This window comes from Penicillium taxi (genome assembly GCF_028828555.1).
Source record: "Penicillium taxi strain IBT 34144 chromosome Unknown utg000005l_segment0_segment0, whole genome shotgun sequence".
NCBI classification, from domain to species: Eukaryota; Fungi; Ascomycota; class Eurotiomycetes; order Eurotiales; family Aspergillaceae; genus Penicillium; species Penicillium taxi.
This window is the reverse complement of record NW_026643207.1, coordinates 146,475-159,002: the sequence shown is the minus strand read 5'-3', so window position 1 is coordinate 159,002 and position 12,528 is coordinate 146,475. Positions and strand designations below refer to the sequence as shown.

General features: G+C 38.8%; 5 protein-coding genes across 5 annotated transcripts; 3 read left to right on the top strand and 2 right to left on the bottom strand.

The window, feature by feature from the left end:
* Nucleotides 1–4,452: 4,452 nt before the first annotated feature.
* Nucleotides 4,453–5,291, top strand: N7495_007421 (uncharacterized protein; the record flags this gene model as incomplete). The annotated part of the gene is given in 5 exon segments (XM_057210072.1): nucleotides 4,453–4,471; nucleotides 4,483–4,737; nucleotides 4,773–4,819; nucleotides 4,851–5,099; nucleotides 5,184–5,291. 5 exon segments carry the CDS (start codon nucleotides 4,453–4,455, stop codon nucleotides 5,289–5,291), a joined length of 678 nt encoding a protein of 225 aa, XP_057059615.1.
* A 126-nt stretch (nucleotides 5,292–5,417) lies between these two features.
* Nucleotides 5,418–6,051, top strand: N7495_007420 (uncharacterized protein; the record flags this gene model as incomplete). The annotated part of the gene is made up of 4 exons (XM_057210071.1): nucleotides 5,418–5,492; nucleotides 5,673–5,711; nucleotides 5,742–5,801; nucleotides 5,962–6,051. The coding sequence occupies 4 exons, from the start codon at nucleotides 5,418–5,420 to the stop codon at nucleotides 6,049–6,051; spliced, it is 264 nt and encodes an 87-aa protein (XP_057059614.1).
* A 12-nt stretch (nucleotides 6,052–6,063) lies between these two features.
* On the top strand, nucleotides 6,064–6,955 carry N7495_007419 (uncharacterized protein; the record flags this gene model as incomplete). Its single annotated transcript, XM_057210070.1, has 4 exons — nucleotides 6,064–6,105; nucleotides 6,450–6,518; nucleotides 6,540–6,766; nucleotides 6,859–6,955. 4 exons carry the CDS (start codon nucleotides 6,064–6,066, stop codon nucleotides 6,953–6,955), a joined length of 435 nt encoding a protein of 144 aa, XP_057059613.1.
* Nucleotides 6,956–7,818: 863 nt separating this feature from the next.
* On the bottom strand, nucleotides 7,819–8,175 carry N7495_007418 (uncharacterized protein; the record flags this gene model as incomplete). Its single annotated transcript, XM_057210069.1, has 1 exon — nucleotides 7,819–8,175. The coding sequence occupies one exon, from the start codon at nucleotides 8,173–8,175 to the stop codon at nucleotides 7,819–7,821; it is 357 nt and encodes a 118-aa protein (XP_057059612.1).
* Nucleotides 8,176–11,906: 3,731 nt separating this feature from the next.
* Nucleotides 11,907–12,524, bottom strand: N7495_007417 (uncharacterized protein; the record flags this gene model as incomplete). The annotated part of the gene is made up of 2 exons (XM_057210068.1): nucleotides 11,907–12,362; nucleotides 12,411–12,524. The coding sequence occupies 2 exons, from the start codon at nucleotides 12,522–12,524 to the stop codon at nucleotides 11,907–11,909; spliced, it is 570 nt and encodes a 189-aa protein (XP_057059611.1).
* Between the last annotated feature and the right edge of the window lie 4 nt (nucleotides 12,525–12,528).

Here is a 12,528-nt window from a genome sequence, read left to right as displayed (position 1 = left end):
TTAATAGACATTCGGCAGATCCTTGAACAAATGCTGTGATATATGTAGGAGCTGCTTTCTAGAGAAGGAATAGATGCCTAAATTATCGTTTTACTGGTATCCGAAGGCCTGTCTTCCCTATCAGGACATCTTGTAAATTGTTATAATAGATCCCTAGACGGTCTAGATCAGCGAGGCATAATAGGAATGGTGTATCTGCGTTCACGACGTGGAATTGAACTATTCCTATAGGCGTTTTGATGTCTATTGATCCGATTGATCCACTAGTCCCGATGCCGAATTGAACATTGATTTATCCGGCGGTCGATTTATCGAGTTAGATATTAGGTTCTAGTTTCTATAAAGCTAGAAATTGACTATACCTAGTTATTAAGTTTTAGGATACGCCTATATCGATCAGAATACTATAAAAGATATCTGAATTATACCGCGATATGGTAGTGGTGTATATAAATAGATTACTCTTAGACTCTTGGACATAAGGGCTTATTCTATATAGATAAGCTTGATTCATAAGTTGATTATGCTAGATCTATGTATCTAATATTGGCACCGGCCTAAATGTTGTTAGGAACGTCTCGGAGTTATCATCATTATTATTTGATTTATCGGATTCGGATTCTGATTCAGGTTCGGATTTAGAGTCTAAAATAGTAGTTTTGAAGGCTTTAATATCGAGTTCTTTACCTTCGTATATAACCATATATTATCGAAACTATCGTTTAAAATCTCCAGATCCATTGTTTCTGGTGAATCGTTCACGATATCGTTTCCTGGCTACTGCGTGTTCCTCTAGTGAATGGTCCTATGATCGGCATTCCGTCTTTCCGTCGACCCAATATCTTCCTTCAGCTCGTGAAGATAAAGAGTCTCTTTTCTAGGTAACCTGCTTCCATCGATCTGGTCTCTATTTCTTATAGAAGGTTCGATCGGTAATCCATGCTTTATCTAATATGTCCTGGGTATATTGTTGAGTCCTTTAGCGCGCGTTTTCGTAGGCCGCGATTAATGTCTTAAGACTTATAATCATTATGTTCGGATTAGACTATGGTATAGAAAGTATATTTTGATAAGCCGGGACGTTTTGGCAATAGATACTAAGCTTTTACGTAAATCCTTCTTTATTTTGCATATATTGACTAAGTGCTAGACGAATTTTGAGTAATTATTTAGTCATTTATTCAAAATACTATAAGATTGTCTGCGACGGATTTTCTTAGATTGTTTTCGAGAGTGAGATATTGTTCTATTAGACCATCTTTTAGGTCACATAAAGTAGACTCTCGAAGTGTGCCTTGATTCGCCTATATATTTCTATAAAGGACTTTGAAGATAAGCTATAGGTATAATAGAATTCGCTGGCTTGGCCGGTAAACATTGCTGAAAGCGCTTTTTCGTATGCCTCTAGTGGTAAACCAGAGTATCGGCAGATGTCTTCAAAGATAGCGAGTTTCAGGTTGAATGAGTCCTCTAAGCCACTATACTATTGCTCTTTCTTGTATGTTTTTCGGACATTCATTGCTTCCTTCGAGTAATCTGTTCGTCGTGGGTCTGGTTGTGGTTCTAGATATATGTTTTCAGGTCGTCGTTTATTCTGTGTTTCCTAATCTGGTTGAAAAGGTGGTGGACCTCTATTACCATGATCTTGGCTTAGTGGAAGTTTTACGTAATACTCCGCTCCTGGTGTGATTTCTCTAGGTCCTGGTAATAACGGATATCGGAGGTTTCCTTGCGTATATTCCTAGTGCCGGGCGTCTTAAGTAGAAAACGGGTTATCCATTCGAGTCGGTCGGACATAAATAGACATGTGCATGGGTTGGGTATGGGTCGAAATTCATACCCATACCTAACCCATCAGGGGTAAGGCAAACCCATACCCATACCCAACCCAACCCATATGGGTATGGGTTGGGTATGGGTCCCATATGGGTATTTTAGTTGCCTTAATGCCTTAATAATGCCTTACGCTAGTCTGAAATAGAGCTAGTTTACTTAGCTAATTATATATTATAATGCATGTAATTTTTGTTGTTTTAATCAATACCATCTATAATTAAAATTCAAATATTCAAAATTTGATACTAATAACTTAACACTAACTAGTATCACCACCACTACCACTACTATCGCTAGGTAGAAGGGCGCTATCATCACCACCACCACTACTATCATCGCTAGGTGGAGGGGCGCCACCATGAACACGAGCAGCTTGTCTTTCACGTCGACGTTGTGCTTGACGCCGATATTATGCTCGAGTTGGTGGTCGAGCTTCTAGTAGTGGTGGTCGAACACCATGAAGTGTAAGATAAGCCTCAGCATAAGCATTCCATAAAATATTAGCTATAGCAGGACGGACGCTATCAAGAGATGGAGCAGTTGCTTGATTTGTCTGTAATAAAGCTGTCCAATCGTTTTATAGGGCTGTCTCCTAAGCGTGAAATGCGACCGTTAAACGATCATATGTTACTTGTTGTATTAGGGCTTTAGTCGCCATAAGTTGACGAAAGGCATTATCATCAAGACCATTATATTCATCACCACGACCAGGACTTCGACGGATTGTAGTCATTAGTAGCTTATTTAAGGTAATAATTGGAGCTACTTATGGGGGAGCAGGTCCCCGAATGCGATGCTGATAAGGGGTTACCGCTGCTCTTGGAACATGATCCCGATGGAAATCCTCACCCTACTGCTGTTTAAAGGAGGGATATTTTTGACTTAGAGAAAATTAGATATTAGTATGATCATACTTATTATTAGGGAATATGAAGGTATGACTTACGCAAGATATCTATAGACGTCGGCGAACTGACTAATATCGCTCCCGATTAGGCTGCGACCGGGTTCGGCAAGAAAATAGGCGTTACGCTAGTCGGTACTCACCACATAACACGCGAGGATTTTGTGTAAGTCCGCCCTCTCCTTAGATGTTATCGCTGCTGTATCTGGTGGTAAAACTAGATATTAGATATACTTAGCAATGCCTTAGTAAATGTTTTATATATATCTTATAGCAGCTAGTATGTTGCTTATGAAAATGCCGATTCATTATGCCGTTATCCTTGAAGGTGATGCTATATTGCTGACCTCTTTCCACAATAACTAGATATACTAAGGTATTAACCTTAGACCAGGGAAGCATAGGATTTAGAGGACTAAGACCCTTTCGAATATCTTCTTTGATATACGCAATAAGGATGGGCTCTATTAGGTCCTCAAGATCGCGCCAGGTCTATGGTCTCTAGCCTAGATTTGGATCTTCGATTAGTCCTAGAGATTTCTAAATGGTTAGTAAAAAGGTTGTTTCGAATAATATGTCTTATAACACACCATAACAATATCCCTATCTGAAGTCAGGATTATAGGCATCCTATACATCATCTAAAAGGAAGAACTCTCTATTAGGGCCTATTTAGTATAGGTATCCTGGGGTAATAGGGCGGAGGGGCATCTTAGTAATAAAGCTTAAAACTCTTAAGTAGATAATATAGTAAGACTTAGTAAAGGTTCTATAGATGATAGAATATGAATTAGGAAGAGGGAAAATCATGGGGAAATATATTGTTTAAACCTTAGAACCATAGTAGTTTCTAATAAAGAGAATAATTATGGTCAGCTTACCTCTATAGGCTTAATGAAAGATAAATATTGTTCTTATTAAAGAATCTACTACTAAATTAGAAAATATGCTAAAAATAGTGAAAGAAGAGTGCTAGGACTAAGTTTTGAACAGAAAACTAAAGTGTTTAATTGTTCATAGAGTATTTAATACCAATTTTTGAAATTAGGAATATTAAAGTAATAATAAGTCTCTTTATACTTAGAATGCTATAATAGCCTACTTAGACCAACTTAATAAGTTGACGAACAAGGTACTAGATCGATTCTAGCTAGATCTATTTTTTTTTTCACTAGAAACTCATTTTTCGGACCTATATGTTATCAGCTAACCCTATTACCTATTATTATAAGAGCTTATTTCGACTACTAAATATGGTTCTTCAGTTCTCTTTATATATTTCCACTTTTTTTGATCTATATTTACCACTCTTTTATTCTATTTTTACTTTATACTATACTTACTTAGCATATATTTTATATATATAAAGCATAAGTGAACATATATCCTACTAAGCTACATCAAGTTTAGTAGTGGTCTAACCTTCCCATAATAAATTATCAATACTCTAGGTAATTTTGAATAATATGACCATCTTTACTATAGGTTGATCTCTAACTATTTAATAGAGTCAGATCTACTATCATCATCTGCCTTTAAGGCATAATCTGAATATATATTTTCAGAAACCGCCTCTATCAATACTACTTTCATCCAGAGTTCACCGATCCAGGCCGCCCCCTTACCTTGTTCACCCTTTACCAATCAGCATCAACCTCTCCAATCAATTCGGTAAACTAAAGACTTTGTATTCTTTGATATAATAACTAAGGATGACTTTATTAAGTAGTGGTTAGCTATAGACTTTAGACAAAAAGGGACTTTGAATTGGCAAGAGCAGAAAGATGACGCGTGGACCAATTTTGATCAAGGTTCTATACTTAGGGGTGGTGAGCCAAAACTGCGATATAAATATTATAAAAAACTCCTTCGCCATCCTAATTTCAGACCTGGTACCACTATTTTATCAGAAGGAGGTGAAAGAGTTTTAAAGACCAGAGCTTCTATTAGAACAAGCTCCTTACAGCGCCATAAAGAGCATTATCAAGGAGCACAAGGTAATAGCTTTACATATCAAGCTTCTATTTTCTAGGGCATTCAAAATATGGTATATCTTTATATCTACTTAGTAAAAGGATAGTAGATGCTAATTAAACTGATTCAAATAAAGGCAAGAAATCCTCTAAAAGCTCCCCCTTCTAAACATGACTATCGCAAGAAAGTCCTCTTAATAGTTATTCAACAATCCCTCCTGTTCAAGTTTATTGAATCTCCATTATTCAAGGATTTGATAGAGTTTTGTAAGAGTTATCCTAACTTAATTAAAGATCTATCTAGATCTACTATCAAACAGTTAAGCCAAAGTGAAGCAGAAGAAGTCCAGAAACAACTTATTAAGAGGCTTCTATCTACTACGAAGGTATCTCTTAGCTTAGATTGTTAGACGTCGCCCTTTAAATAAGCGTTTTTAGCAGTCACATGCTACTTTATTGATAAGGACTAGGAGTATCAAGAGGTCCTGCTAGGCTTCGAACCATTATATAGAGCATATTCTAGACAATACTTAGCCTCTATAGTACTTAAGGTACTTAAGCAACATAAGCTTAAATAACAAGTATTAACCATTACTACTAGTAGATATTATTCTCTATTTCTATATGACTTTCTAACATAAATAGATAATATATCAAATAATAGCACCTTAGTATTCTATCTTTCAAGAGATATCCGAGGAATTATGGAAGGAGATCTAGAAGATAGTGATACAGATTCTTCCGAGGATAAGGCAAATCATCTAAGGAAGATAGATATAGTATAGCTACAACACCTTTAGAAGCAAATAAAGGAGACAATAGATATACTAGCAGAAAAGTTATCCTAAGTCCTAATCATTCGTGTTCCTTATATTTATCATGTTATATAGCTTTCTCTTGGTAAACTCATGAAGGAAATGAAAGCTACCCCGAAAAACGATATACTTCTATCTTAATAGAAAAAGGAGGATATAGAGGAAGCTCTTAAGAAGAGAGTGGTTAGAAAGATTTCAACTACCTTATATAAGGTATGTGTTCTTCCTCATTTTTCCTCAGATATTTCCCGCGGTCGCAAATTAGCCACGGTCGTAATTAAGCCACAGTCGCAATTAAGCCACAATCGCAATTAAGACACGGTCGCAATTATGCCATATATACAATACCTTTACTTAACATATACTAAGCAAATACTTAGTATATGCTTATACATTTCCCCTTTACTAATGATTCTCTATAATTAGATTCGAGCCCTTACCTAGTTCATTAATACCAGTCCTCAACGCCGCGAAGCCTTTCTATCTTTACAATCTAAATCTTCCTAAACTAACCGAGCTCTAGTTCCTATATAAGATGTTCGAACATAGTGGAACTCGATATACCAAATGCTCCAACGTGTAAAAAGGCTTCAGAAATTCCTAAACCGATATTGTTCTAAATACTTAGACACGGACAAGAAAATCAAGAGGCAGCTTATACTATTAGCACTTTACAACAATAAGTAGGAGCAAGTGGAATACTTACTTAAGATCACGGAACCCTTCTTTGATTTTACTCGCCATCTCTCTTAGATAAAGAAAGTGACCACCTACTTCGTCTTTCTATTATATAATCAGATGTTTCAGCACCTAGAAACCCAGATTAAACGACTTAAGCGGCGACCTCTAAAGCTTAGACAAAAGGAAATACTTTAGTCTCTTCATACAGCATATAAGAAACTCGCAGAGTACTATGGCTAGGTGAAGAATAAGACATTAGGAAAGATCTATTCTACTACGACTATACTTGCGCCAGATTTTGGACTCAAAGTATTTGATAGAGATTCCTAGGAACAAGAAAAGGAATATCTTGGTGAAACCATAGATCAAAGTCAGAATTACAAGAGGATATATCGGGAGAGTCTAGAGAGGCAGCTAGTACAGTATCAATCTCAGAATCCAGCCAACCTACTAAGCCAAACGGAGGCTATATCAAGAAAGAGAAAGCGAACTAAAAAAAAGGATCCCTTTACACTAACTCGGGACACCTCTTCACCATCAGAAGATGAACTTACAAGGTATTTATACTTTCGGACTTTAGGTAAGTAATATTAAACATAAATATTTACTAAGTAAATATACTAATATTAATAAAGATACAACGATAAAGACACTTCGCTTCTAGAAGGATAACGCTAGACAATTTCCAACACTTGCTCAAATCGCCTAGGACTATTTTGCTGTTCCTGCTAGCGGAGCAGGTATAGAACAGCTATTCAACACAGCGCGTGATATCTATCATTATCGCCGTAGTCGTTTATAAGCAGAGACTATTAAAGACTTGATGATACTATGGTTCATAGAACAAAATTCGGGGAAAGGTATAGTTCTATATGAATTAGATTATGATAGCGAGGAAGCTAAGGAAGATATTGAAGATGGTGATATTACTATAGATGATGAATCGTGATTTAGAATAGATTATAATAATATTTCATACTTCAAGTTACTTTAAGTTTTAATTCTACTTTTTTTTTGATTAAAATAATAATTATCTCGGCGCTCACTTTACTTAATAATAAAATACAGAATATTAATACATCATGATTCAGCATAAATTTCCAAAAATACACATAATTTATGTATATCACGTGAAGGATAGGGCTTGGCAAAAAAATGGGTTTATGGGTTAGGTATGGGTATAGGATTAAACCCATACCCAACCCATATGGGTTTTGGGTAAAATTTTGGACCCATACCCAACCCATTGTGGGTTAGGTTGGGTTGGGTATGGGTTTACCCAACCCAATGAACATGTCTAGACATAAATTAACGTGGTGTCCTCTCGTTCTATTTCCTATTATAGTTGTCGTATTTCGTCATTTTCCGCTGATTGTTGCATTTCGTCCTTGATCCTTTTAAGTTCTGTATTAACTTGATTTAGGTTATTTGGAATAACTTCAGCAAGAGATTGTTCAATCTCATCCATTGTCTAGTTATGCATTTCACGTGTTTACGCGAGGTCGAAGAGTACTTGGCTTAGCTCGTCTAGGAGCGATGGCTTAACATATACTCCTCCTTACATAAGGTATTGTCGAATGTGTGCTTTTAGTCGTACAGGAACTTTTTCCTATGTCTCTATAGGAAAGAATTTGAAGTCAGCGATGAAGTGGTACCATAGTCTTCGTCTGAAAAGTTTCTGTCGTGTATAGAGGAACATCGTAGTCTCGATATACTCAGCAACTTTAAGGAGTGAAGCATTATTAGGATCTTCGTTCATTCTTTGGTCGAATTGTGCGACTCTCTCCTTCCATTCTTCCTCTATAGGTCTGAACAGTTCCTTGATCTTATCAAGAGGTGTAAGGCGTATAGGAGGTGTTGGGGAGACAGGGTATTGGCCGGGTGTTGGATGTTGTCGCATAGGAGTTCTTGGGTTTAGGTGTTCTGTGTTGCGTTCTGAGTCGGGGGGCCTTCCTGGAGTAGCCATGGTGGAGGTTTCAAAAAGGGATGATGGAGGTGGTGGTCTTTGATCAAAGAAAAGGATGGGTTCTTAGTTCCCTGATCTGTAAACAAAATTGGGAGTGAGAAAAGGTTCTCTAAGAGTGAGAACTGATCAGTGTCGCTCGCTTGGCGATATTCGAATATCTTGACTGAGAACGGTGAGCTCCAACGAACCACTACTCAACACCGTAGACAAACCACCAAGTGTAGTGGTCTCTACAGTACTGAATATTGTGGTTGTTGTGAAGTCTGCTTTTTCATTGATGAAAGAACTAGCTACTTATAGTATATGGGTGCCCCTCTGCTCTAGACGAATGTCAACATTCGTCCGAGATAGAAGAGACAGTGAAGACGGGACATTACTGTCGCGAATGCATATCGCTCAAGGGTGTCGTTTGCGATGAATGCATATCGTTCAAGGATGCCGTGATATACTAATCTAGTTCCCGAGTCACTGTCTCGGCAGAAGCTTTTTCCGTCTGTTGATGGCCTTGTTTCTCGGCTGTCGCAACACTGGAGCAACTCTAAATGTCATTGAAAATAGAGAAACAAGCTTCATCATTTCGTGCAGAACGCGATGCCAATCGTACCAATTTAGGTGCATAAATATCATGTAGGCCGTAATTTGTAAAGGTTGTAGTAGGAAAAAACTTAACGTTCGACCCAACCAAGGGTCTCTAAGTCGATTTGATTTGTATCAATCAACTCCTTCAGTGCGTTTCCACACTTCTCCTTCGTCATCGCATCGGCAGGATTTGATCCTCCTGCGATCCACTTGAGCTCCATCTGGCGTCGTTCATATGTTTGACGTAGTGCCATGATGTCGATCATAAGTCGTTTTTCTTGTGTAGTCCCGAGACGTGTGACTACATCGTATACTAAGCGTGAGTCTGTATAGAGTGTTAGGGGAATTCTGGGTAAATGCTCTACCACACGCAGGATTTTATTTAAGGTTTAGTTGACTACGAAAGCGATATCTACTCCGTGTGATATGGCATATAGTTCGGCGGCGAGCACACTCCTAGTGACTCTATGATATTTGATAGATGACCAGTATAGGATATTGGTATTAATGACCTGGTTTTGTCCGTATCCATCAGCCATAGTGATGATATATCCGATCTAGCTGCTTGAATCACGGTTTCTTGCAAATGATGCGTCAACGAATACGATAAGCTATAGCGTGTCTTCTTGAAGCTTAACAAAGTGAAGCCCTCTCGCTTGATTATCGATCTGCCATTGGATGCGCTTATTTAATCTCTCCGCATCTTCCTTTTTTAGGTTGATGACTTAAGCTGAAAAGGATAAGTCATATATGGCTTCTGGTTGGCAAACTGATGCGATATAGGCTCTATAAGCGCGTTGAGAGATATATATATCCTTTAAAACGATTTTGGTGGCGATGGTCTTTAGGCGTCGGCATTGATCGATTTGCGAAATTGTAATCCCGTTTTTGCTTTTTCGGATGATGCTGCCGTTGAATTTAAGTAGATTGACCTCTATGAGCTTTTAGAGCGGTTTCGATAGAAGCTGCGCCTTCTGTAGTTCGTCCTCTTCCTTCTTAATGAATATAGTATTCGCGAGGATCAAAGTGTCGTCTGTCTGTATTCCGACAATTCCAAAGTGTTTCTTGCTATAGAGGAGGCATGTATCATAGGTGGATTGCTCCATTCCTAGCTTTTCAAGATGATGCTTATGGTATGTCTGAAACCAATGATTGCCTGCTTCCGGGATTCCATAAAGGGGCTTTAAGACTTTTAGGACGGTGTCCTTTAGTAAACCAAATTCAGTAGGGGGTCGCATATAGAATTGTCGGTTCAAGTCTGATGTCGACTATATATATGCCTATAAGATATCACGAAGGTATAAATCTGAATCGTCTCGCATCGCTAGACATGTTCATTGGGTTGGGTAAACCCATACCCAACCCAACCCAACCCACAATGGGCTGGGTATGGGTCAGAAATTTTACCCAAAACCCATATGGGTTGGGTATGGGTTTGAAGTAAAACCCACACCCAGCCCATAAACCCATCTTTTTGCCAAGACTTTTATTTCACGTGATATTTGTCACCTAGTTAGTACTAGATTGAGGCAAAAATTAGGCACTAAGACACTAATTACCCTAATTTAGTTTAGGTTGAGGCGAAAATCAGGCATTAAGGCATCAAAAATACCCATATGGGACCCATACCCAACCCATACCCACGTGGGTTGGGTTGGGTATGGGTATGGGTTTACCTTACCCCTGATGGGTTGGGTATGGGTATGAATTTTGACCCATACCCAACCCATGCACATGTCTATTGGTTTTAGATGGTCATTCTTCGCATCGTACGCCAGAATTCGACCAACTATGCGCGGACAACGATATTATTTGTCTATGTATGCTAGCTCATTCATCCCATCTATTACAACCTCTTGATGTAGGATGTTTTTCGGTGCTTAAAAAGGTATATGGAGGCCTGATTAGTGCTGAAATATAGAATAGAGTGGATTCTATTGATAAGGATGATTTCCTCCAAATCTATCCTTATACACGCAAAGCAATATTTAAAGCATCTACTATAGTGAATAGCTTTAGGGGCGCTGGTTTAGTACCCCTGGATGCTAATCATGTTTTAGAAAAGCTGAATATCATGGTCGAAAACCACCCTCAAGACCCCCCTCAAGACCCCCCTCACGACCACCCTCAACGCCCTACTTCTTCAAGCAGCAGTGACTTAAATCGGCCTTGGAGCTACTCAAAAGTCCAAAAATCGAATTCTGCTATCAAGAAAGAACTCGAATCTTCCTCAGGAGCTTTAACTTCACCTCTAAAACGACAAATTTATCGGTCGCAAGATGCGCATACTCAGATGGCGATTCGGATGATGATGATGGAAGACCGTATTCAGCGATTGGAGAATACTGCGAAGAGAAAGATAAAAAAGAGAGCGGCTAGCAAGAAGCACAGAGGCCATAAAGGGAGTCTTCGGAGTTTGGAGGAATTGCAGCAAAGCGTGGTTGCTCAGGAGAATGGTAGAGTTGAATATATATCCCTAGAGGATGCTCCTAGACAACCTATAGAAGATGTTCCATTGCCTACTTTACCTACTATTAGGCGACTCGTCACCTGTTCAGGTTGTGGAACCAAAGGCCATATATATACCCAGTGTCCTACACGCGTTAAATAGATAATTAATTCATGTTTTGGTGTTAAAAGTTGATGTTGAAAATCTTAGATTTTTTAAGTTCCAAATGCGTCGCTCGATCAACCGGGACGCTCGGTCAACCGTGACGCACGTTATAGTGCAACGTGTGAACCCTGTCCTTTCAACGTAGTTGATCGACAGATATATTGTTATGAAATTTTATAATTTTAGATGAAAACTTCAAAAAATGATAATAAGTTCCTAAAACCAGTTCTAAAGTATTATTCTTAGGATTTCCTTTAATAATTATATGTGAAGGGCTAAAGCTAATCTTAGATTCAGAACTAGCTAGGCACATGCTGTTTACAAAATCCTTGAAGAACGTGAACAATTCGGGGTGGAATCGTGAGGTATGCGGTTGGTGGGTCACGTGGTAAAACCACGTGATAGTTCACCAGGATTCAACCTGTTACAGCTGACTCAGACTCGCATTCTCTAGACAGTCTATAAACTTTTTGAATTAAGCCCATCTATCTGGTGATCAGAGAAACTGAGTTTCATAAATGGGATTATATCTATTGGATCAACAGTATCCAAGCTTTTTCAGACGGTTACCAATATCTTCCAGACAGCCGTCATACCAGTCACTCAAAGACTTGTGCATCTCATATCCCAAAGTTCCTGTGAGCTGTTGTCTTTTTTTATATCCCTGCAGGTATTTTGAGTGTAGACTCTGGTAACAAAGAGCTTTCTTCGACTCAAGGTCCTTGACCGGTTGTTGCAAAACCATCGGATCATCGCTGCTAAGTGGAAGGAAGTTTGGAATCTCGTATTTCTCCAAAACCCGTGGAACACCTGTTTCCAGCACCGCAAATTCCACTAGAGACGCATCATTCCTGTTGCCATAGCCATGCCGTGCTTGATGCTGAGCGCCAAGCTCCTGGAGAGGGATGGCATCCCAAATCACGTCTTCGAGGCCCTTGCTTATGATGTCTTCCTTGAGCTGGAGTCCATTGTGAGGAAACCAAATTCTCACGGTCTTTTTTGGTTAGAGTTCGGTGTTGACACATAGAAGAGGATAACTTACACGCAAACAAATCAGTGGTGAGACTTTGTCAACAGGGCCAGAGTCTGAAGGGGCAGAAAAGGCAGGCTGTTCTTCTGACATAATAGGATTGGTGCCTTCTGCAGATTCATGCATGCTA